A 26,339-nucleotide genomic window follows, 5' to 3' on the forward strand; every position below is an offset into this window, starting at 1 on the left:
TTATGGTATGGGCTTTTCGTTCCTTCCTCATACCTGTCTTTTTGTGTTGTGTTAAATTTGCAAAAGAAATTACTGAACCATAAATGAGGCCCCGGGTTATCCATCCTGTGTGCTTTCGTTTTTAATAGGCCACATATAGGCTAGCTTATTTCAGAATTTAAATTTTATTTATTTTTTACTGTTATTTTGAGACAGTTATTTTGGCTAAGTAATCCATACATTTCCATCTGTTGTTTGTTGTTTCTGTGGTTGTCCAGCTGTGTTGTCAAACTGGGAAAGCAAATTACAGTCGATATGTCATATAGTTTGCTATCGGTATGGGCCTATTAAAAGAAGTAATGCGATTGTATAGCTTTTATTACAGGCTATTAACTTACATGTAACCTAACTTTCGACATTGCAAGTTGGCCTATTTGGTAGATCTACACGGTTTGCTTTCGGCTCATTTTAGTAGATGTCCGGTGTAGTTAAAGTAGTTTAAAGAATTTAGAAATTCGACAGAGCAGAGATGCTCACATTTCAGTTGGACATTTAGGACATTTAGAGTTAAACGTGTTAACTCGAAGAAGAGGTGCAAAATTAAACTTATAGGTTCTGCTATACCTTTGTTATTTGGCATATCATTTTTTAACCTTATGACAAAATAGCTCATAATAGAACTTGGCCTGCTGGAACTTGGAATGTTGTTTTTACTATTTCATAATAATAAGAAGCACTCTTCCGTTCCCTGCAAAAATATTGTTCAAGCATATTGCAGCTAATTCGCTGTTTTCTCTTGATAAAATAAGTTGCAAACAAATCTGCAAACAGAGAAACTAACAGACTAATAAATTATGATATTATTAAAATAGATAAGAGTGTCAGCTTGGAGGCTGCGATAAATTTAATTTCTTTTATCAATGAATTCAAGTGGTTAACACCCACAGTCTGCAAATCTATCGCAACTGTCTTTGAAAGGCTTATTTCAAATTGAAAGGCTTATTTTTTTCTGACTCATTAGGTCTTGTCGAAAAACTTACTAAGAAATGGTTAAAACCATAATATAATGTTGCTGAAGAACAGGATTCTTTTCTTAATTTGCAATCAATTTTTTTTTTTTATAGTTTATATTTATGATCATAGACTACGATCAGTGTGTTTTGTGGAATAAATGGGAGCAAACAACATTAAAATGCTTTTAGCATTATTTTATTGATCTTATTGTATAAGAGTTAGATCTTTGTGTGAACAGCTCCGTGAGGTGCGATCTTCTGCAATAGAGCTGGTGTTCATTGGTGATGAGACTCTAGTGGTACTGTCTGCCCAGAGCGGACACGACCACGCTCAGGAACTTCTGCCAAGCCTCCTGGACGTCAGCATTGAAACCAGAGGGCCCGAACTTCATGGCAGCGCACACGGTGATACAATCAGCGAGAAGCTGTAGAGCAAGAGATCTATTAAGTGGCTGCTTTTTTTCGGTGATGAATAGGCCTATTCAACATAATATGAGCACAACAGTTTTGTAAATGTCGTGGGCAAACCTACCTTGAAGTTGTCTGGATCCACATGCAGTTTCTCAGAGTGCATCACACTGAGCGCGGCATAGGTGGCCTTGATGTTGTCCATGTTCTTGATGGCTCTCTCCAAACCTCCCATCACAGTCCTCCCGTGAGCTGCCACCTTGGCGTTACCCATGATTGCAGCGGGGCTTGACAGGTTGCCAAAGGTCGAGAAATATCTCTGAGTCCAGGGATACACGATCAGACACCTTAAAAGAACAGAAGCATTAAACAAACTGCGTAGCTGACATTATCTAACAGAGGGAGTCCTGATAGAATGCGTCTATTAAGAATATGGTGCAGTTATTTTACCTGGACAAGGCCTGAGGTCCGATTTCATCGATATTGAGTTTTCCCCACAGGCCAATGATGGCAGTTCGCTCTGCGTCTGTCCACTCAACCATGTTTACGCTTTAGGATGTCCTTAGGTGCTTGTTTAAGTCCAATAGGAATCACTAGTAGAAATTCAGAAACCGAAGTACAATTTATTGATGTCTGATGTCTCCGCCCATTAAAATATGCAAAATCTTATTGGATAATTTCTCTAAGCAGGTGACGCATATGTTTCTGGACCTCACTGATCGGACCCCGTCCAAAAAGTTAGTAAGTAAACATGAACAAGCATTTTTTATTTATTTATTTTTTAATCAAAAATGCATAACGAATTTTGGTCGTGCCCACAATGATCATGCCATTACTTTCCGAAAATATGCCCCACTGTTAGGGTTAAAAATAAAAAGTTAATTTTTTTAAAACAAACAAACAAACAAACAAACAAAAGTTCATAAATTTCAATAAAATGTAGCTGTTTTCGGTCTACACTCCAAAATATATATACATTTATAAGATTTACGAATTTCAAATGTGTAGTAAAATTACATCTAATTTAATTGAACAATACTTACATATTATTCATATTATGGATTAAGAATTTGAAATCCGTTAAGCAGAGCTTAAATAAACATTTTGTATAAATCTTAATGGAACAAGGGAACGGACCATTTAGTGTAGCCTATTCATAAATTCATAAAACAAAATGTATTTTTTTTTATTTTTATTTATGAATATGAATCACATAAACTAAACCCATTCCCTTGTTCCATTAAGATATATATAAAAAAATGTTTTATTAAGCTCTATCTCTAATTTTTTCATTTAAAATTCTAAATCCATAATATGAATAATATGTGACCATTATTCAAATAAATTGAAAATGGTATCTTCATTAAACAAGAAGCACAAAGTTGGCACGTTTTTGATTGGACACCACAGGTTAGAGATCAGCAGAAAAGCGTTGAAGAGGTGTGGTTTGGATCAATTGCATGGGTGTGCCCGTCTTTAGTTTTATATAAAAAGTGGAACAAAAACTCATTTTCACTAGCACCATTTTTTCTGAAGACGATCTAACTTGAGAAAAAAAGATGAGTCTCTCTGATAAGGACAAGGCTACGGTGAAGGCCATCTGGGGTAAGATCGGCTCTAAGTCCGATGAGATCGGCGCTGAAGCCCTCGGCAGGTAATACTGACTTATTGTCTTTCTAAGTTAAAATTATTAACGGAGTTATATAGTAACGTGCTAAAACAACTTTGCCAAACAACATGGAAAGTTAATGTTTTTATCTCTTCTGCATTCAAGTATAGCTGTTTAGATTACCCAAATTATTATTGTTATTTTCTTCTTCAGAATGCTGACCGTCTACCCTCAGACCAAGACCTACTTCTCTCACTGGGCTGACCTGAGCCCCGGCTCTGCTCCAGTGAAGAAGCACGGCAGTGTTATCATGGGTGCAGTCGGCGAAGCCGTTTCAAAAATAGACGACCTTGTGGGAGGTCTGGCCGCCCTGAGCGAACTTCATGCTTTCAAGCTGCGTATCGACCCGACCAACTTCAAGGTACACCAAAACAACAGCACTAAGTCTACCCAACACTGACGTGTAGTAATAGCCTAATCATGGTAATGTGTTTCTCTTTATTCCTTTTCTAGATCCTCGCACACAACATCATTGTGGTCATCGCCATGCTCTTCCCTGGAGACTTCTCCCCAGATGTTCACGTGTCAGTTGACAAGTTTTTTCAGAACTTGGCCCTGGCTCTTGCTGAGAAGTACCGCTAAACTTCCAGAGGGCATCCATGGGCAAGACTGTGCAGCACCCCTAACCAACTCATGCATGATGTCTGAATAACATTTCTCAATAAAAGGCACAGAACTGAATGAGTCAAGTCTTGTTTTTATTCATTAACCAGTATTTGATCATGTCGATCGTGTGTTCCCAAGGGTAAACGCTACACGATATAGGCTTACTCAATATGACATCCATCAATCAATCAATCAATCAATCAATGATGAAATGTTTTTTTCTATTCAAAATGATCTTAATCTAGGGGTAAAGCAGGGTTAACTTACCTTTATCAGTTACATGCGGACGGGAAAAGTTCATTCAACTCAGAGATAATGTTCATGGTTGACATTCTCAACTGAGCGAGCTAGAATCCAGAATACTGGGAGGATGAAATTACAGAGATAATCTAATAAAGATGAAGAACATGTGCGAATCACAATAGTACTTTACTATAATAATATTAGGCTAATTGAGTTTTGCTGAAATATAATTGTAGCCTATTTTTAATTACATTTACAAAGGGGAAAAAATACTTTTTACTCAAAAATACATAGTAGGCTACATATATATATATATATATATATATATATATATATATAATTTCATCATATATATATAAATTTCATCATGACACGTTTCCTCAGTGATTAAAAAATAGTATTTTTCTTTATAATGTGACTAACAATAAATCATGCAACTTTATTTTGTTAATGTATTTTAGTGTAAGGCAGCTTTTATTTTACGAATAGTTTATCAAAACATAAATATGTCATTCTAAACCTGCACAAATTTTCACTTCAGTGCATCACAATATAAGTTGTTCTGAAGAATGTGCATGTCCCCCATGAAATATTCAGGTCACACTATTTCCAGAATACTTTCAATTGTACTTTCAATGGTGATATTGGTTTCAGTAGAACACTGTGTCTGAGAGTCTTGCATAGACAGAACAATGTTAAATAGTCATTTTCCAGATCTGTCTCCTATTGAAATGTGGGACCCATCATGAAAAGGAGAATCAGACAACGATTTACTTGTATCAGGCGAGATTTGGCAAAAATTCCACTTGCAAAACTGCAACAATTAGCATCCTCAATTCCTAAACGATTAAAAAGTGTAATTAAAAGGAAAGGTGATGTGACACAGTGGTAAACATGCCTCTGTCCCAACTTTTTTTGGAGTGTGTTTCAGCCATCAAAATAAAAATATGCTTATATTTACAAAATACAATTAAGTTGGTCAGTGAAAACATTGGAAATCTTTTCTTTGTACTTAAATAAATTGTAATGTGGACTCATGCATGTAAAGCTGCTTTGAAATGATGTGTGTAAAGCGCTACAAATAAATGTGAATTGAATTGAATTTTGCTTAGGATACCTTCTTACGTGCGACATTACCCTTAGTACGGTGTACATTTTAGGACATCCTCAGACTGTCTCAGGTTACGAGAAGGAAACTCCTGAGAAGAGAACTTATGCTGCGTCGACGACGCTTTAGGAACACCCCTGCATGATTGCATCTGAAGCACGTATGTCAACTAGTCCAATGGCGAGAGTGGATGTCATGGGCAGATGGCGTCACGACCAGGAAAGGATAAAAGCACATCCGGTCTGACCGGCGTTAGCTTTGATATAGCCGAAGCCTTCTTAGCTTGAAGAATGGTCCACTGATCCGGCTTCTGCTTCGAAGGCTTCGGGCTGAGAGTGTCGGCCCTGCCCCCCTGATTTTTGTAGAAGAGCATGGGACGCGACACTCTCTTTCTGTTGCACCCTGTGTGAGGAGCTAGACGACTGGGGCTGCTCACACCCAGCAGCCCCAGGGGGTTGGGAGCGGCGAGGGAGGTATTTTTTGAACGCGTCTGCTTGTCTCTTGGCCTCCTGGAACCTCTCGACGACTGTATTTACGGAGTCGCCGAAGAGACCAGGAGGCATTTGTGGGGCATCCAGCAAAAAGGCTCTATCTTTGTCTTTGATTTCAGCTAGATTGAGCCATAAATGCCTCTCAGTGGCCTCCAAGGCTGCCATAGACCGCCCTATTGCTCTGGTGGTCTCCTTAGTGGCCCTGAGAGAAAGATATGTGGCCTGACACAGCTCTCGAACTGCATCGGGCCCTACCCCCTCGCTTTCATCCAAATCCCCCAGCAGGTCAGCCTGATATGCTTGCAGGACTGCCATGGTGTGTAAGCACGCTCCTGCCTGCCCTGCTGCCGTATGCTTCCCCCACTGAGCTAGATATACTTTTTAGTGGCTTAGTGGGTAGCACTGGGGCCTTCAGGGACGATGCTGAACCAGGGGCCAGATAGCTGGCTAATGTCTGGGCATTGTCCCATAGCCGTATTCTTTCAACTCCCTTATATCGGAATAAATATGTTCTTGGGGACTGAAAAGTCGGGATGAATACGGCTTATTCCATGATCTGGACAGCTCACTGTGCAGATCAGGGAAAAATGGAAGGCCCCGTGATGGAGGTGACACAATAGCTTGTGACAAAAAGCGCACGTCTAATTTGCCTTTGGGACGAGCACCTTGTTTCTCGGCCGGTCAGTCAATATTACAACACCATCAATGTTTAAGACCGGGGTAAAGCAAGGAAAACTACAATTTACCTCAACAAGGCGACAAAATGAACAACACTTGTCTCATTCGTGGAGGTGGAAAAACAAGTTATTTGTGACAAGCAAGATTTATTGTATTAAAATTTAAATGCAAAAGAAAAGGCATGAGAGTCGGCTGTTTTTGTCAATTTTAAGTTATAATTTAAAATGTTTGGGATTTTAATACAAGTACATGGTTAAATATTTGAGCACTTGCTTGAGCAACTTAAAGGGATAGTTCACCCAAAAATGAAAATTCTGTCATCATTTACTCACCGTCAAGTTGTTTCAAACCTGTATGAATTTCTTTTTTCTGCTGAACACAAAAGAAGATATTTTGAAAAATGTCTGTAACCAAACAGTTGATGGACCCCATTGACTTCCATAGTATTTTTTTTTTCCTACTATGGTAGTCATTGGGGTCCATCAACTGTTTGGTAACTCGCTGCAACTACCATAGTACGCCGCATCGTTGAAGAAATCAACTAGCTAGTCACGACTGCTTCCCGAAACTGTGGTGCGTTTCCCGAAAGCATCGTTAGCCAACTATGGTCGCAAGTTCCGTCGTTATCAGCGTTGTTCAACGATTTGGTGTTTCCCGAAACCATCGTTCCAACGAACGTTCGCAAACAGCATCGCAAACTTGTGTGGTTGGAACGACAGCTCTCGAGCTGTGGTTAGAAGCATAGTTTCTAGTTTACATGAGATGTAGAATGAATAAATCCTTATCTTTAGCAAAATAAGCAAGCTGACATTCAGGGCTGCGTTTCCCAAAAGCATCGTAAGCCTAAGTTGATCGTAAAAACGATCGTACGACTGATCTCAATATGGGCTGAGTTTCCCGATAACGTTGTCTCTTAGCGCGCTACGAAGACTCTTAAGGTATAACTTAACTGAAGGTATACCATTTCTAGGCGTGTTCCCCGAACTATAGGCTACCTTAGGAAGCTGCTTAAGATACCTTCTTACGTGCGACGTTACCGGGTGCTGTCCGCGGCGATGGTGCTGAATCTGCTGATGTCGATGGCTCGAGAATCAATTATTCTCTCGTGCAAGGGCTGTTTATCTGAGAAAGCGGTGTTCTTTATAAAAAAAGCACTTTAGAAATAGTTGAAATTGCATTTATTAGGACTCATGGGATATTATAAAAAGTAATCCAAACTATAATAGCCTATAATAGCATTGCCTACATATTTTTAAATTGTATAATATATTGCTGCCATAATAACCATTTAAATTTTCATGTGCTTTCTTCTCTTTCCCATTTTTGTTCGCTGAGGTGGAGCTGCGATGAAATATTGTACTTTAAAAAATAATACTTTCAAGCATTTCAGTAATAAAAGTGTACGTCACGTACGGTGCTCGGCAGTGATCAAAAAGGATTTAAACAGTGAATTTTGAATCTCTTCTTGAAAACGCAGAGATGTGGATTCAGACGGCAATTAAATTACCACACGACCTGTTCGTCAAAAAACAGTACTAATTTGGCCAGGGATGTTTACGCGGGTTGGGTGAGAAAAAACACTGATATTATGGATTCGGACGGCACTAAAATCACCGACTTACCCCTGTAAATGTTTAAAATACCGGACGAGCCCATGAGAAACAATATCAGCGTCCGAATAGGACTTAACTGACAGTAGCCTTTGCTTTCAGTGGCCTTTAAAAGCGCTCTTTTATTAAAATAAATTTATAAAATTTTATTATATATAATAATATAATAAAAATTCTAACAACAATCAGTGTAATGACAATTTTATTATTTGCATGAAAACACTTGAATTAGCCTAACTGAACACTGTCTGTGTGTATTAAAACTTCAGAATTATATTCATATAGACCTGCAACAGTGATAAGGTAAAGCTAAGAGTGGTCCAGACCAACCTTCCGAAAGTATGACTTACAGAAGGTATACTTAACTAAGAACGTTTCGGGAAACACGTATTAACGATAAGGTACAGCTTAAAGGCCCTTTCACACCGGATGCGTAACGAAAAAGCGAAACGAAAAAGCGAATAGTTCGCATCAAAACCATTCACATCAGCCGCGACGCGAATTTGCGACGTCTGTGACGTTCAGAGAACTTCAACATTCCCAAACTTTCGCGCGAATCGCGCCGACAGCTGAGAAAACATGGACACTTCATCATCATCATCATCATCATCATCATCATCCAGTCATAGTCATAGCATCCAGTGAAGACGAGCTTTTCATTTTATTTAAAAGACAGAAAAGAAGGTTTTGGGTGCACCCAATCTTACAGAACAGAGAGTCTGAAGGGGAGTATGTTTATGTGCACAGTTTTTTTTTTTTTTTTTTTTTTTGCGTCTTCAACTAAACACAGTGCGTTTTGTAATGTAACTACACATTAGGCTACATGTTACACACGAAGTAAGTAAGTTAAAAATCATTCGACTAGAAACTAGATATCACACAAAGAATGTATAGTATACTAAAAGCAGCCCTAAATAGTCTCACTACATTTTGTTAACTTACGTGTTCAAAGTAAACACGGTCTCTGTCTCTATCTTTGACGATAATAGTGTTAGCTTTGTATCCAAATGTAGTTTGGCCTGCTAGCCTACACAGCACAGGACTATATGACAAAAACTATCACACAACAAACTCACAGTCAAGATAACCGAGTTGGTTGGCAATACTACGCCACTTGCAGCAGTATGTGATTGGCTGAAGCATTCTGTCGCCGCAAAAGTAAAAAAAAAATCGACATCGAAGCGAATAAAATAAAAGTCGTTTTTTCGCCGCTGCGCATTCGCGTTCGGTGTGGAAGCACTCATTACACAAACAGCTGATCGAAAAATAAAACCATCGCGCGAATGATTCGTGCGTCCAAATCGCGTCCAGTGTGAAAGGGCCTTGTTAAGGTGTTAAGGTGTAACTTAAGAACGACGTAGCGTTAAGAAGGTTTCGGGAAAGCCATGGTCTGTTTCCCAAAAGCATCGTAGCTTAAGTAGCACTTGAAAATCTTCGTAGATCTACGAGTGCTCTGGAGTAATCGTACATCCCCAAGTGCATCGTAAGAAGACAGATTTATGAGGACACCTGCAGGACAACCGGCAGATTACACCTTTAACTTTATTCAAATGCAATGTGATTATAATATAAGGTTTTGATTGTACTTTATTGTACACTTTATTACTCTTTTTTGTTGTTGGTTAAATTAATGTATAAATTAAATAATTAAAAAGGTCAGAAAAAAAAAAAATTGAAATAATTTAATCTAATAATTTTAATCAAAATTAAATGAATGAACAAAAAATAAATAAAAGAGATCCTTTAAATCTGTTAAAAATTACATCTTTGTTTCGCTCTATCTCCTCTAAAAGGACATTCATTTCATCTTTTTGAAAGGTATCTTTTCTTCTTCTTTTTTTTCAGCCATTTTGTCAGTGCTTCCTGTAGGTGCTTTATATAGACTTGTCTTGATTGCTAATCCACAACAGATGACAATTATTAGGTTAAACGTTCAGAATACGATTCCATATAAGGTTATATTTCAGCACTTCGCGAATGGACAGCGAGCACGTTCATGTTAAGTGCATTTTTGGGAAACGCTCGTGGAATTGCTGCGAGCGTTCGTAACCTTGCACGTAGAAAGCGCTCTTAAGAGCTAAGATACATCGTTATCGGAAAACCCGGCCCAGTACAACCCGTGTTATTTATTTAGAATAGGCTACATGTAATTTACGTCTTTTAGTTTGTCAAGAGATTTAAAGACCGTTTTTGAAGACTGCGCATGTAGGCCTATGAACGAGCCAAATATTGAGTCTGGTAATAAAGCAAAATAACTGAGAAAAATTTGAAATGGTCTTCAGATGCCATTTCTGTAACTTATTTGACTAAATCTAGCGTTAATTCGATCTCAAACAGATTAATTAAAATAAGTTATTAGTCCGGCCACCACGTGCGAGACGTAATAAACCAACGTGGTTGAACGACTTTGCAACATACGGTTTCGGGAAACACTCGTGACTAGCTAGTTGATTTCTCCAACGATGCATCGTACTATGGTAGTTAAGCAGCGAGCAGTTGTACGGGAAACGCACCCCTGTATTGTCGCAAAGTGGTCGTTCAACCACGTTGGTTTATGACGTCACGCACGTGGTGGAGTAATAACTTATTTTAATGAATCTGTTTGAGATCGAATTAACGCTAGATGTTTTGCTATAAATTACAGACATGGCATCCGAGGACTATTTCTAATTTTTCTCAGTTATTTTGCTTTATTTCCCGATTCAGTCATAGGCTCGTTCTTAGTAGAGCACGTTCGCACATGCGCAGTCTTCAAAAACGGTGCTTTAAATCTCTTGACAAACTAAAAGACGTAAAGGACATTTGTATGTATTATAAATAAAATATAGCCTACAGATTGTACTGAATGTCAGCTTGCTTATTTTGCTCAAGATAAGGATTTATTAATTCCACATGTCATACAATCTAGAAACTATGCTTCTAACCACAGGTCGAGAGCTGTCGTTCCAACCACACAACTTTGCGATGCTGTTTGCGAATGTTCGTTGGAACGATGGTTTCGGGAAACAAACTCGTTGAACTATGCTGATAACGACGGAACTTGCGACCATAGTTGGCTGGAAACGCACCCGTACAACTATATAGCTCGCTGCTTAAGCCTTGTTCATGTAGGACCTCAGTACCACGTACGTGGACAGCACCATGAACATAGTCAAGTAAAAAAATATATATATATATTGCCAACCAGGGTAAAAATAGTTTCAGGTTTGATATTTGCTGCGTATTCACCTAGACTGCTTTAGTGTACTTTTGTGTAGGCTACTGTACATACAGTACGCAAATATGTTTTATGTAAAAGTTACAGTAATTCACCAAAGGGATTTTTTTTCATGTTCCAAAGGCTGTAGTGCTTTCCTAGTGACCAGACTGACTTACTACAGGTGAAATTTTGACAATACCTCCTTTACTGTACGTACAATAAACAAATAAGTTTAAGAAAAAATTACTGTAGTTCACCTAAAGTATTTTTTCATGTTCCAAAGGGTGTAGTGCTTTCCTAGTGAGCACACTGACTTACTACAGGTGAAATTTGGACAATACCTCCCTTACTGTAAGTATAGTACAAACATATTATTATTAAAAAAATACTGTAATTTCTCCTTTTTTCATGTTCCAATGGTTATAGTATGTTCCTAGTGATCACTCAATTAACTTTGATAAATGTATTAGGTAAAAGTATGTATTAGAACTGCTGTTCCTTGTACAACACAATTCTTTCATTGATTAAAAGAATGCTGATATTTTAGGTTAATCATATTTTCAACGTTATAAATAAGCAACACCCTTATTGTAATGATTCAAGTTAAGTTTTTGTTATGAAGTCCTGAAGAAGTGGATTCTGGAACACACTGCTGCTTCAATGTATATCTAATGAGTGATTATAATCAAGGTATTAATCAATAGTTTTCCTTCTATATATCAAATTAGTTGAATGACTTCTCTAGGCTTATGAGATTTTACTTTGTTATAGAAATTATCAGTGTGATTATCGAAAATGTTATTTCATGTATCCTTTAAATGTCTGTATTTGATATCTGAGGTGTAACATAAGGGTCTGGCCCATGCCAGGAATGCAGTAACAGTGCTTGCTCATTTAGCCTGGCTTCCAGAGATGAAATGATGAAGATGACTTCTTTAACAGGTGTCACTACATCCATCTGCAAAGTATCCTCTCCTTGAGAGAAAGAACATGTTATCTTAATGTTTTGAGAAGACTCTCCTCCTCACCAAATCCAATCTTGAAGAAATGGTGTCTGTGTGTGTTAGTATTCTTGGTTACAGGTTAAGGAACAAGTGGAAATATAGCTGAAAGCAGTGATACGGGGCCAAGCCCCTGAAGCAGCAGCAAGAGCAGGAATAGTAAAAACAGCAGAAATTGAAGAAAAAAGAGCTGGTTTAGAAGTATAGGTGAAAATGAACTCAAAATGAACAGAAGTTCAGGTGAGAATGAACATAGAATGAACAAGACATACATTAATCCAAGAGGAAGAAAGATTAGTACAACGTTGAATAATAACGGAATCGACATGACACAACATTACACACAATTTTTTTAAATCATGCCACATGGGGCTCAAACCCATTATCTCTGGGTCAGATACCTGTCACTCATATCATTGCGCCACTGGGAAGTTGTGTTTTTGGCAAGATGAAGAAGGTCCAATAGTTCAAGTGAGAAGCAATTCAAAATGAATAATTTTTGTATAAATTTGCTGCATGTTGTATATCGAGTTTGTTCACATATAGGCACCATGCCTGGAACAGAAGCAACTTTTCCACCACTTAAGGCCACAATACCTCTTGCGATCTGGGAATGTGCCACACAGCATTCAAACCCACAACCGGAATGGTTCATGGTTCATGGTTCATGCTAACCAATTAGCATGCTAAGCTAACTACCATAAGGCAACAAATACAGGTCAAATTTGGAGAAAAATATCGGGAACGGTAGCAAAAATCAAAAATCTGTTCAGTCACTTCTGTGTGGCTCGGTCCAGAGATCAACTGAGCCAATTTTCAGAAAAATTGAACAAAATTTGAATGAGGAGTAGCACAAAAAATTGAACACTGTACTTTTCAAAATGGCCACTAATGTAATGGGCAGAGTCTTATTGTAAGATTTTGATTGTGATTACCATAATGAGTGGAATCAGATGTACTAAGTTTCATTTTACATCTATTTACATTCACATATACATCAAAGGGTTCAAAAGCTATAACCCTTTTAATGTTGCATTTTTGAACTGGTGGTGGCGCTATAGAGTTGGTCCTACAGACTCAAAAATTGGTCCAATTACTATTCATTACAATCACTACAAGTGTGGAAGGTCACGACGTGCCTAAATTCAGGGTCCGAATGTCACAACAACTTAAACCAAGAGAGGATCAACAACAGCAAAATTTTGAAGAGGTGAAATTGAAATATTACTCTAACCACGAGGAATTAATTACAACTTTTATGTATAATCCCAGTGGTATTCCATGAACAATTAGAAAGATAATAGAAATAAAACAGTGCACTGTACAGTATCTTGAATGCCTCCATGATCTTGCTGTTCATTATCTGTCAGATTTGCTGCACCAATGCGTACAGGTTAGTCACTACTGTTAATAATAATGTAGCCCCTATTAATGTACAACAACCTTAAAAAAAATTTACAAAAAAATTAAGTATTATATTATTATGTAAAACAGTATTATTAGGTATTGTCAAAATTTCACCTGTAGTAAGTCAGTTTGGTCACTAGGAAAGCACTACAGCCTTTGGGACATGAAAAAATACTTTAGGGGAATAACAGTAATTTTTTCATAAACATATTTGATTATTGTACGTACAGTAAAGGAGGTATTGTCAAAATTTCACGTGTAGTAAGTCAGTCTGGTCACTAGGAAAGCACTACAGCCTTTAGAACATGAAAAAATACTTTAGGTGAATTACAGTAATTTTTTCATAAACTTATTTGATAATTGTACGTACAGTAAGGGAGTTATAGTCAAAATTTCACCTGTAGTAAGTCAGTTTGGTCATTAGGAAAGTACTACAACCTTTGGGATTTATAAAAAAAACACTATAGGTGATTTACAGTTTATTTCATAAACATATGTAATAAACATGTAATAATATGCTCAGTACATAAACATGTTTGATAATTGTACAGTAAGGGAGGTATTGTCAAAATTTCACCTGTAGTAAGTCAGTCTGGTCACTAGGAAAGCACTACACCCTTTGGAACACGAAAAAATACTTAGGGTGAATTACAGTAATTTTTTTAAAACATATTTGTCAACTGTACGTACAGTAAGGGAGTTTTAGTCAAAATTTCACCTGTAGTAAGTCAGTGTGGTCACTAGGAACATGCTACAACCTTCGGATAGTAAAAAATCCCTTTGGTGAATTAATGTAATTTTATTCTAAAAATATTTATGTACATTATGTACAGTGAGGCAGGTTTCCTAAATACAATCATTATAATGCACTTTTTATTGTTGCTAAAGTACAATCAATAGCATTAGAACACATAATGTGAGAGAGATTTGCTGGTACATCTGTACTTTGCAAAAATGTAGTTGTCTGTTTGCACACAATGGAAATTTTGTTTTACTTTTTAGACGGTCCCTATCTTCTTAACCACACACATTGAATGTTCATTGAATTTGTATGCCATTAAAACAATATTTGCCCATTTTGATCGATTGTGGAGAGTGTTGTAGTTCACCATCTTTGTCCTAAAGATCATGTAGCTGCTTTTATTTAGCAAAAATGTGCTTTATTGCGCTTGTTATTGAGACAGTTTTTAAGCAAAAAAGTGCGAATGTGCGAATATAAAACCAACTTTTCCTAAGTTTGTCAGGCCCATTACATTCAATATAGGCTATGTCATTGTTTGTTATCGGCATGGGCCCACAAGAAGTAATGCGATTGTATACCTTTTATATCTTACAGGCTATTAACTTACATGTAACCTAACTTTCGACATTGCAGGTAGGCCTATTTGGTAGATCTACACGGTTTGCTTCCGGCTCATTTGAGTAGATATCCGGTGTAGTTAAAGTAGTTTAAAGAATTTAGAAATTCAGATATGCCCACATTTCAGTTAGATGAGTTAGAACCTTTAGAGTTAAACATGTTAACTCGAAGAAGAGATGTAAAGTTAAACTTATAGGTTCTGCTATACCTTTTGGCATTTTGTAATTATCATTTTTTATAATTGCTGGAACTTGGAATGTTGTTTTTACTATTTCATAATAATAAGAAGGTTCTTCCTCACGGTCCCTGCAAAAATATTGTTCAAGCATAATATTGCAGCTAATTCGCTGTTTTCTCTTGTTATGATAAGTTGCAAAAAAATTTGCAAACAGAGAAACTAACAGACTAATGAATAATGATATTATTTAAATAGATAAGAGTGTCAGCTTATGGAGGCTGCGATAAATTTAATTTCTTTTATCAATGAATTCAAGCGGTTAACACCCACAGTCTGCAAATCTATCGCAATTGTCATTGAAAGGCTTATTTTTAAGAAGTTTCTGACTCATTAGGTCTTGTCGAAAAACTCACTAAGAAATGGTTAAAACCCCAATATAATGTTGTTAAAGAACAGGATTCTTTTCTTAATTTGCCATCTATAATTTTTTTTACATTTTTTTTTAAGAGTTTATATTTATGATCATAGACTACGATCAGTGTGTTTTGTGGAATAAATGGGAGCAAACAACATTAAAATGCTTTTAGCATTATTTTATTGATCTTATTGTATAAGAGTTAGATCTTTGTGTGAACAGCTCCGTGAGGTGCGATCTTCTGCAATACAGCTGGTGTTCATTGGTGATGAGACTCTAGTGGTACTGTCTGCCCAGAGCGGACACGACCACGCTCAGGAACTTCTGCCAAGCCTCCTGGACGTCAGCATTGAAACCAGAGGGCCCGAACTTCATGGCAGCGCACACGGTGATACAATCAGCGAGAAGCTGTAGAGCAAGAGATCTATTAAGTGGCTGCTTTTTTTCGGTGATGAATAGGCCTATTCAACATAATATGAGCACAACAGTTTTGTAAATGTCGTGGGCAAACCTACCTTGAAGTTGTCTGGATCCACATGCAGTTTCTCAGAGTGCATCACACTGAGCGCGGCATAGGTGGCCTTGATGTTGTCCATGTTCTTGATGGCTCTCTCCAAACCTCCCATCACAGTCCTCCCGTGAGCTGCCACCTTGGCGTTACCCATGATTGCAGCGGGGCTTGACAGGTTGCCAAAGGTCGAGAAATATCTCTGAGTCCAGGGATACACGATCAGACACCTTAAAAGAACAGAAGCATTAAACAAACTGCGTAGCTGACATTATCTAACAGAGGGAGTCCTGATAGAATGCGTCTATTAAGAATATGGTGCAGTTATTTTACCTGGACAAGGCCTGAGGTCCGATTTCATCGATATTGAGTTTTCCCCACAGGCCAATGATGGCAGTTCGCTCTGCGTCTGTCCACTCAACCATGTTTACGCTTTAGGATGTCCTTAGGTGCTTGTTTAAGTCCAATAGGAATCACTAGTAGAAATTCAGAAACCGAAGTACAATTTATTGATGTCTGATGTCTCCGCCCATTAAAATATGCAAAATCTTATTGGATAATTTCTCTAAGCAGGTGACGCATATGTTTCTGGACCTCACTGATCGGACCCCGTCCAAAAAGTTAGTAAGTAAACATGAACAAGCATTTTTTTATTTATTTTTTTCATCAAATATGCATAACGAATTTTGGTTGTGCGCACAATGATCATGCCATTACTTTCCGAAAATATGCCCCACTGTTAGGGTTAAAAATAAAAAGTTTATGTTTTTAAAACAAACAAACATACAAACGTTCATACATTTCAATAAAATGTGGTTGTTTTCGGTGAAATACCTACACCCACAAAAAAAGAGCATTTTTAAGATTTACGAATTTCAATTGCAATAGTAACATTTCATCAAATCGAATATATGAATACGAATCACATAAACTAAATCCATTGTTCCATTTAAGTTTTTACAAAATGTTTTATTAAGCTCTATCTCTAGTTTTCTCATTTACAATTCTTAATCCATAATATTAATAACATGTGAGCATTATTCAATTAAATTAGATGGAATTTTACTATACAATTCGTATATATACAATTACTATAGCCTACACATTTTTTTGAGTGTTGGCAACAGCACCTTTCCAAATTGATATTTTGATAACAATGTTTACAAAGATTAATGTAGCTATTTTGCAAGCATATTTAGTTGATGATGAATTTAATATTTTGAAATTAACTTTATGATTTAGAAGGAATTTTATTAGAAATGCAACCATTTCTCAACGTTATAAAAAAAATCCACAAATTGGGTATTTTGGGTTCAGTCTATTTAAACAACGTGTTAATTATGATTCATAAGTTTAAACATGAAAATAAATATTTATTTCTGATCAATTGAAAAAATTATGAAAAAATAATTTCATATTTGTCATTGAATTGTCATTGAATTTACACACATCTTTGTGAAAATGCGTATAGAATACTTTAAGTGCATCAAGAATGTAGAAAGAAAATCGTTATCTTCATTAAACAAGAAGCACAAAATTGGCACGTTTTTGATTGGACACCACAGGTTAGGGATCAGCAGAAAAGCGTTGAAGAGGTGTGGTTTGGATCAATTGCATGGGTGTGCCCGTCTTTAGTTTTATATAAAAAGTGGAACAAAATCTCATTTTCGCTAGCACCGTTTTTTCTGAAGACGATCTAACTTGAGAAAAAAAGATGAGTCTCTCTGATAAGGACAAGGCTACGGTGAAGGCCATCTGGGGTAAGATCGGCTCTAAGTCCGATGAGATCGGCGCTGAAGCCCTCGGCAGGTAATACTGACTTATTGTCTTTCTATTTAAGTTAAAATTATTAACGGAGTTATATAGTAACGTGCTAAAACAACTTTGCCAAACAACATGGAAAGTTAATGTTTTTATCTCTTCTGCATTCAAGTATAGCTGTTTAGATTACCCAAATGATTATTGTTATTTTCTTCTTCAGAATGCTGACCGTCTACCCTCAGACCAAGACCTACTTCTCTCACTGGGCTGACCTGAGCCCCGGCTCTGCTCCAGTGAAGAAGCACGGCAGGGTTATCATGGGTGCAGTCGGCGAAGCCGTTTCAAAAATAGACGACCTTGTGGGAGGTCTGGCCGCCCTGAGCGAACTTCATGCTTTCAAGCTGCGTATCGACCCGACCAACTTCAAGGTACACCAAAACAACAGCACTACAAGTCTACCCAACACTGACATGTAGTAATAGCCTAATCATGGTAATATGTTTCTCTTTATTCCTTTTCTAGATCCTCGCACACAACATCATTGTGGTCATCGCCATGCTCTTCCCTGGAGACTTCTCCCCAGATGTTCACGTGTCAGTTGACAAGTTTTTTCAGAACTTGGCCCTGGCTCTTGCTGAGAAGTACCGCTAAACTTCCAGAGGGCATCCATGGGCAAGACTGTGCAGCACCCCTAACCAACTCATGCATGATGTCTGAATAACATTTCTCAATAAAAGGCACAGAACTGAATGAGTCAAGTCTTGTTTTTATTCATTAACCAGTATTTGATCATGTCGATCGTGTGTTCCCAAGGGTAAACGCTACACGATGTAGGCTTACTCAATATGACATCAATCAATCAATGAGATAATGTTGTTCATGGCTGACATTCTCAACTGAGCGAGCTAGAATCCAGAATTCTAGAAATCCAGGTTGAAATTAATGAGATATTCTAATAAAGATGAAGAACATGTGCGAATCACAATAGTACTATTACTATTATGTGTACTATTAGGCCTACTATTATTTAATTGCCTGTTTTAATTACCGTGCATTTACAAGGGGGAAAATACTTTTTACTCAAAAATACATAGTATAGGCTACATATATATATAATTTCATCATGACACTTTTCCTCTGATTAAATTATTTTTTTTTTCTTTATAATGTGACTAACAAAAAAATCATGCAATTTTCTTTTTATTTAAACAGCATGAAATGTATTTTAGTGTAAAGGCAGCTTTTATTTTATGAATAGTTTATCAAAACATTAATATGTAATTCTAAAACTGCACGACTTTTTACTTCAGTGCATCACAAAAGAAGTTGTTCTGAAGAATGTTCAGGGCTGAGTTCCCGATAACGTTGTCTCTTAGCGCGCTACGAAGACTCTTAAGGTATAACTAACTAAAGGTATACCATTATAGGCGTGTTCCCCGAACTATACCTTAGAAAGCTGCTTAAGATATACCTTCTTACGTGCGACGTTACCCGGTGCTGTCCGTGGCGATGGTGCTGAATTGGTTGATATCGATGGCTCGAGAATCAATTATTCTCTCGTGCAGGGGCTGCTTTACTGCATTTATGTGAGAAAGCGGTGTTTTTTTGTTTGTTTTTTTTCTTATAAAAGAAGCACTTTAGAAATAATTGAAATTACATTTATCAGGACTCATGGGATATTATAAAAAAATTATCCAAACTATAATAGCCTATAATAGCCTAGCCTACATATTTAAAAATGTTATCATAGCCTATTGCTGCTATGATAACCATTTCAAATTTGTACGTGCTTTCTTCTCTTTCCTTTCTTAGCATTTCAGTAATAAAAGTGTACATCTTACCTACGGTGCCCGGCAGTGATCAAAAACAGTGAATTTTGAATCTCTTCTTGTAAACTCAGAGATATGGATTCAGACTGCAATTAAAGTACCACACGACCTGTTTGTCAACAAAACAGATGGCCTAGGTAATAATTTTGCGCGGGTTGGGTGAGAAAAAAACACTGATATTATGGATTCGGATGGCACAAAAAATTATACTGCAGAGAAAATATGTATCAAACTGCTTAGTGTTACTTTAAAATACATCTGAATAGTGTTTCCGCATGGTTCATGTGATTTCACAAGAAAGGCGTTTTTAAATATTTGGTCCGCACAATTTTCATTATTTAGGCTAGGCTATTGAATATTTGTGACGGTGGAAGAAAAAATAAGATAGCCTACTCAGGAACAAAATAATTTATTCGTTTATTGTTTTAAAAAAAAAAATGTTTTTATTATTATTTTTTTTATGCTATAGATTTCCAAATTTAGCATGTTTTGTGGTTAATTTTTTAATTAGTCACATGTTAAAAAATTATATACTTTTTAAATATTGTTTATCCCTATTATTATTTATGGGCCTAACAGTAAATTAATTATAGTCAACATCTGCAAGTGTACACGTTGAAGAGTAAAAATGACATAGAAGATCACCTAATTCAACTTTATTAAAACTGCATATGGTAATCAAATTTCACTTCCAAAAGTCATCCTTTTGTGAGAAAACAAAACATGGAGTGGATTAACGTTAACTAGCATGAGCAGACATGAGAAAATTTAGCAAAGAAACGAATGAGAGGACAAATGAAAGGAAAAAATAAACAGTTGTGCAAGCAGTTACAAACTTTTTTTTTTCTCTGTGCGTTTCCAAAAAAAAAAAGGAAAAAGGAATAAGCATTAACGTGCAACAAGTAAGCTACGCGCTGAAATCAATTACTCATCATTAGTCATTTTGGCTTCATACTTTTGGCATAAAGTTATTTATATTTGTCATACCTGACCAGAAGATGTTCAAATAAATGTCACATTAGACAAGGAAGTTGTAGGTTGTGTTTGAATAATTACGTAGGCTATCTTTAGCTGAGGTAAATTAAACGCAATTCTCACGTATGGATTGCTCGATGAAGAATGAGAGACGGCCCAATGGTCAGTTGAAATTTAAAAGGCTGATTCAGGGCAGACGAGTACATGTAGCCTACAGGTGCTGGTCATAAAATTAGAATTTCATCAAAAAGTTGATTTATTTCAAGAATTCAACTTAACAGGTGAAACTAATATATTATATAGACTCATTGCATGCACAGTGAGATATTTCAAGCCTTTAGGCCTATTTGTTATAATTTTGATGATTATGGCTTACAGCTTATGAAACCCACGAAATCAAAATGAGAATATTCCATGAAATCACACAGTAATTACACAGTAATACCATTGAAGCAGGTTTTGGTTCTTTTGGCAGTGTGGGCAGGTGCAAATCCTGCTGGAAAATGAAGTCAGCATCTCCATAAAGCTTCCCAGCAAACACATTTACGTTGTGGCAACGTCTGTGGCACGTTGCATTTCTGCTATGGCAACGTCGCTGTCTACGTGCTCGCAACATTGTAACAACGTAGAATTGTAAGATGCGACAGGGCTGTAGCAACGTTGTTGCGCGACATTCAGCAACTGAGAGATGACGTTCTTACAATTTTTTTGTTTTTATACTAGATAGGCCTATAGATATCCCCCATTTAGCATTTTATGTTTTGAGGTTAATTTTTAATTAGTCAGATGTTAGATAATTATATAGTTTAAAAATATAAATTGTTTATCCTTATTTAATGGGGCTAAGTAAATTAGCCTAATTATAATCAACACAAGTGTACACTTTGAAGAGTAAAAATCACAGAAGGTTACGTTAATTCAACTTTATTAAAACTAACTGCATATATTGTAATCAAATTGCACTTCCAAAAGTCATACATTTGTGAAAAAAGAAAAAAACTAAATAAATGAATATACAAATTTATTTTAAGTATAATAAATAAAACATAAAAAGCAAAGATCAGAACATTTAATGAACAAAACCGGTTCTGTACATGGCAGACAGTAGTCGAAAGCCAGACGATAAAGTTCGGTAAACGGAATCAGTCCAGGAAACATCCACAAATCCAGAGGAGCAAAGAAACGAATGAGACTAAATAGCAGAAAAGTCAAATGAAAAACTAAACAGTGCATGCGAGGCTACATTAGTCACATTAGAAAAATAATTACGTATCTTATTTAGCGGAGCTAAATAGGCTTATGTCACGAAAAAATTGAAGACCGGAAGTAGGCCTACGTCTTTTAGTAGGGATACGGCTCTTCCGGTTACCTCTTTACAATGGCTGAGTTCGATAGATACCGCTGGACCAAATCTCTCCGCAACCTGCCTGAAGTCACATATGACGATGTGGTTCGGATGGTAAATGAAAACTCTCAAGTGGAAAAGCGTGAAAGCTGAGTTATGGCTGTCTACGTCCTGACGCAGAGCAACCCGGTACAATACAACAACAGCGGCGGGCCGTTCGCCAGTTAGGTAAACGTTTCTATGGTAACAGCGAGTTGGACCAATCAGCGGACGTTGCTGCTACGCTTAGGATTGTGTGTAGTGTAGTTTTTTGGATAAAACATGTTTTTCTTAAAACAAGGTTGATTTCATACGAACTTATAGCTTCTACAGGAGCAAAAACCTTCGTTTCACAACCTCATAGCTCGTGGTCAGTCTACCTCGGATGGTTTAGACATTATGGCTGATAATCTAAATCCTTATGGAGAAATACTGTTGACCGGAAGTTCTGAATCCCTACTCTGCGTTCCGGAAGCAGGAAGTGTGACATAGGCCTATAAAACACAATACTCATGTATCCTTGCTCGATGAATGATGCAAAATTTGCTCTCATCAGAAAAGAGGACTTTGGTCCACTGTGCTTTATTAAATCCAGAGTCAACGCAGCCATCTACCAGGACATTTTCTGAGCACTTCATGCTTCCTTCATTTTCCAGCAGGATTTGCACCTGCCCACACTGCCAAAAGAACCAAAACCTGGTTCAATGACCATGCATTACTGTGTAATTACTTTGTGATTTCATGGAATATTCTAATTTTCTGGGATTTTGATTTCGTGGGTTTCATAAACTGTAATAAAGCTGTAAGCCATAATCATCAAAATTATAACAAATAAAGGCTTGAAATATCTCACTTTGCATGTAATGAGTCTATATAATTTATTAGTTTCACCTGTTAAGTTGAATTCTTGAAATAAATCTACTTTTTGATGATATTCTAATTTTATGACCAGCACCTGTATGTCGTCCAGTGGTTGTCAAGAGGCACAATAAGCAATGGCCCTGGGCCGGGTTTCCCGATAACGATGTATCTTAGCTCTTAAGAACGCTCTCTACGTGCAAGGTTACGAACGCTCGCAGCAATTCCACGAGCGTTTCCCAAAAATGCACTTAACATGAACGCGCGAGAACGCGTTTTACGTGCTACTTAAGAGTCACTGTCCATTCGCGAAGTGCTGAAATATAACCTTATATGGAATCGTATTCTGAACGTTTAGCCTTAATTATTAGATTTAACCTAATAATCGTCATCTGTGGATTAGCAATCAAGACAAGTCTAAAGTCTACATTCAGGCGGAGATAGCCTACTGACAAAATGTATGAACAAAAAAACAAAACAAAAACAAGAAAAGATGCCTTTCAAAAAAGATAATTTTAGAGGAGATAGAGCGAAACAAATATATTATTTTTAACAGATTTAGGACACCATACAAATAAGGAAAAACAAAACATCTGGGTGGACATTGCAATCTAACTGCAACCCGGGGTGTTCAAAGATCAGGGAAGGTGGTCTGCAAGAAATGCCCAATGCATGGCTGGTTTTCGTGCACGTCAGCAAGTCACTGACAGATTAATTTTTTTACTCATCCATATTTTGCCCAGTCTTTGAAGCATATTTCCCACATTACTTCATTCTTTTATGTTTTTTTTTTCTTTTTCATTCATTTAATTTAGATGTGTATTTTTTCTTCCCTTTTTTTAAATTTAATTTATACATTCATTTAAACAAAAAACAAGTACAATAAAGTGTACAATAAAAAAAAGTACAATCAAAACCTTATATTTGTACCTACTCACTTTGCAGTGTAATCTGTTAAATCTAGATAAAAGTGTAATCTGCCGGTTGTCCTGCAGGTGACCTCATAAATCTGTCTTTTTACGATGCACTTGGGGATTTACGATTACTCCAGAGCACTCGTAGATCTACGATGATTTTTAAGTGCTACTTAAGTTACGATGCTTTTGGGAAACAGACCGTAATATTAAGATCAGTCGTACGATCGTTTTTACGAACTAGGCTTACGATGCTTTTGGGAAACGCAGCCCTGAACGGTGGTTCAATGTCAACATTGTGACAACGCTGTAACAACCTTCACCACACAACGTATTTATAGCAACCTTTTGGCCATGTTGTTAGAAGGTTGGGTACGTTGTGCCAACGTACCGTGTTTGCTAGATTAACGTCGGTGGACTTGAACTTGAAAAACGTTACTGACCTATTTCCTCGGTTGAAAACACATTTCTTCTTATGTTCATTGTGTAACATTTCTGCTATGGTAACGTCGCTGCAATGAGACAGGGCTATAGCAACATTGTTGAAACATGGAATGAATGACGCACCAGAATCGGCCCGAGTCCGGGTGTCGAAACTGAGCCGACGCTGCCGCATAGGGCCATAATCACTCCTGGCCCGAGCCTGGGTTCCAAAGTGGTTCTATTTCGTTCTTCCTGACCGCCTGATGCAGTGCTTCACACTGCCTCTGGCGGTCATCCAGAACTCATAGAACCGCAGTTACACGTAACTCTCGAAATGTATCCCATATGAAATTTTTTTTTTTTTTTAAACCATGGTTCATGTAGGCTACCACAAATGAGTTGTATTACCACAGTTTAACCATGGTTTTACTAAATTATCTTGAATTACATTTAAGCTTACAACAAACATCTACAAAATAACAACAGTTACCATTTAATGATACAGACTTTATTACAGAAGTTACATAATCTTAAAGAAAATATAAACTTGCATTTATTCTCACATTTGACAAAACGAACTACAAAGTTATAAAAAATTATTGGTGATAAAATGGTGCTGTGCAGTAAAAAAAAATCAATTGCTAATTTACAAATAAAAAAAATAGCAATTTGTTCCACAATAAAAATGTATTACATACATAAATTACATATTGTACAAATAGACATGACTTAATGCACCTTTAAATACACAGCATCATTTACCTCCTCTAAATTGTCTTGGGTAACCTGTAAACATGTGCCCAACACAAGCATACGTTTGCAATTTATACTGTACATTATACATTCGGTCCCATTAACAATCTTGATTACAACAACAATACTTAACAATTAATTACTTCATTACTTCAATACATTACTAAAAGTTTATTTTCTTTTATTGGAATTTTTTTACACATAGGTCTACTACAAAATAAATTCAGAAGAAATAAGCAGTACTTTTAAGAATGTTTAATATGAAATCAATATCCACTCACATAAGATAATGGAGTCACCTCATGGAGGCCTATGAAGGCTAGATGAATACTCCACCACACTTTAAATTCTAGGTGAAAAAGTTTTTGTTCAAAAACATGTGATGCAGCATCCATGCCAGTAGTTGTATGAAGTCTGTCATATAGGCCAGTAGGTTACAGTCCAGCTTTGGTTTGGTTCTGTCTTGACCTTCACCCCAAATGGACTCAGAAGCTAAAAATGAGAAGAATACACACCACAATAAAACACGGCTTGCTGGAATACTCCATTGTTATTGGTCAGGTAGCCATGATAAAAAGTGCATTAATGTCCATTCATGCACAGTGTGCAGAAGTCGCCAACTTTCTGCAGAGTCAATAACTACAGACCTCTAAACTTCGTGTGGCCTTCAGGTTAGCTCAAGAACAGTGCGTAGAGAGCTTAATGGAATGGGTTTCCATGGCGAGTGTCAGATGCAGTGGTGTAAAGCTCTCCGCCACTGGACTCTAGAGCAGTGAAGATGTGTTTTCTGGAGTGACCAATCACGCTTCTCTGTCTGGCAATCTGATGGAGGAGTCTGTGTTTGGCGGTTGCCAGGAGAACAGTACTCGCCTGACTGCATTGTGCCAAGTGTAAAGTTTGGTGGAGGGGGGATTATGGTGTGGGTTTGTTTTTCAGGGGTTGGGCATGGCCCCTTAGTTCCAGTGAAATGAATTATTTATGCTTCAGCACACCAAGACATTTTGGACAATTTTATGCTCCCAACTTTGTGGTAACAGTTTGGGGATGGCCCCTTCCTTTTCCAACATGACTGCGCACCAGTGCACAAAGCAAGGTCCATAAAGACATGAATGAGCGAGTTTGGTGTGGAGGAACTTGACTGGTGTGCACAGAGTCCTGACCTCAACCCGATAGAACACCTTTGGGATGAATTAGAGCGGAGACTGTGAGACAGGCCTTCTCGTCCAACATTAGTGCCTTACCTTCAAAAATGCGCTTTGAGAAGCATGGTCAAAACCTTATGGAAAGCCTTCCCAGAAGAGCTGAAGCTGTTATAGCTGCAAAGGGTGGGCCAACTCCATATTAAACCCTACGGATTAAGAATGGGATGTCATTAAAGTTCATGTAAAGCAGACATCCCAAACATTTTTCTTTGTCAATATATTGTATATTACCTTATTCTATCAAGATTTCAAAAGCCAATTGTGGCCGGACTGTGGCCAGGTAAACAAATAAGTAATTAAAGGGATAGTTCACTTTGAAATTAATTTTTGGTATGTTTTAGCTTACCTCAAGGGCATCCAAGATGTA

At 37.1% G+C, this 26,339-nt stretch overlaps 4 protein-coding genes and 1 long non-coding RNA gene across 5 annotated transcripts; 3 read left to right on the forward strand and 2 right to left on the reverse strand.

Annotated features, from left to right (window-relative positions):
* Positions 1 to 1,172: 1,172 nt before the first annotated feature.
* Positions 1,173 to 2,009, reverse strand: ba1l (ba1 globin, like). The gene is made up of 3 exons (XM_082189934.1): positions 1,851 to 2,009; positions 1,525 to 1,747; positions 1,173 to 1,417 (listed from the first exon to the last, which is right to left on the reverse strand). The coding sequence occupies exons 1-3, from the start codon at positions 1,940 to 1,942 to the stop codon at positions 1,286 to 1,288; spliced, it is 447 nt and encodes a 148-aa protein (XP_082046060.1). The 5' UTR covers positions 1,943 to 2,009; the 3' UTR covers positions 1,173 to 1,285.
* Positions 2,010 to 2,897: 888 nt separating this feature from the next.
* LOC309513884 (hemoglobin subunit alpha-like) lies at positions 2,898 to 3,750 on the forward strand. Its single transcript, XM_082189982.1, has 3 exons — positions 2,898 to 3,054; positions 3,223 to 3,430; positions 3,523 to 3,750. The coding sequence occupies exons 1-3, from the start codon at positions 2,960 to 2,962 to the stop codon at positions 3,649 to 3,651; spliced, it is 432 nt and encodes a 143-aa protein (XP_082046108.1). The 5' UTR covers positions 2,898 to 2,959; the 3' UTR covers positions 3,652 to 3,750.
* A 10,666-nt stretch (positions 3,751 to 14,416) lies between these two features.
* LOC309514049 lies at positions 14,417 to 15,774 on the forward strand. The gene is made up of 2 exons (XR_014211589.1): positions 14,417 to 14,922; positions 14,969 to 15,774. It is a non-coding gene; the product is annotated as an uncharacterized lncRNA (long non-coding RNA).
* Positions 15,529 to 16,365, reverse strand: LOC309513850 (hemoglobin subunit beta-2). The gene is made up of 3 exons (XM_082189922.1): positions 16,207 to 16,365; positions 15,881 to 16,103; positions 15,529 to 15,773 (listed from the first exon to the last, which is right to left on the reverse strand). Exons 1-3 carry the CDS (start codon positions 16,296 to 16,298, stop codon positions 15,642 to 15,644), a joined length of 447 nt encoding a protein of 148 aa, XP_082046048.1. The 5' UTR covers positions 16,299 to 16,365; the 3' UTR covers positions 15,529 to 15,641.
* A 1,158-nt stretch (positions 16,366 to 17,523) lies between these two features.
* LOC309513879 (hemoglobin subunit alpha) lies at positions 17,524 to 18,384 on the forward strand. The gene is made up of 3 exons (XM_082189973.1): positions 17,524 to 17,682; positions 17,855 to 18,062; positions 18,157 to 18,384. Exons 1-3 carry the CDS (start codon positions 17,588 to 17,590, stop codon positions 18,283 to 18,285), a joined length of 432 nt encoding a protein of 143 aa, XP_082046099.1. The 5' UTR covers positions 17,524 to 17,587; the 3' UTR covers positions 18,286 to 18,384.
* The last annotated feature ends 7,955 nt before the right edge of the window (positions 18,385 to 26,339 follow it).

Source organism: Leuciscus leuciscus (assembly GCF_965113295.1).
Source record: "Leuciscus leuciscus genome assembly, chromosome: 1".
NCBI classification, from domain to species: Eukaryota; Metazoa; Chordata; class Actinopteri; order Cypriniformes; family Leuciscidae; genus Leuciscus; species Leuciscus leuciscus.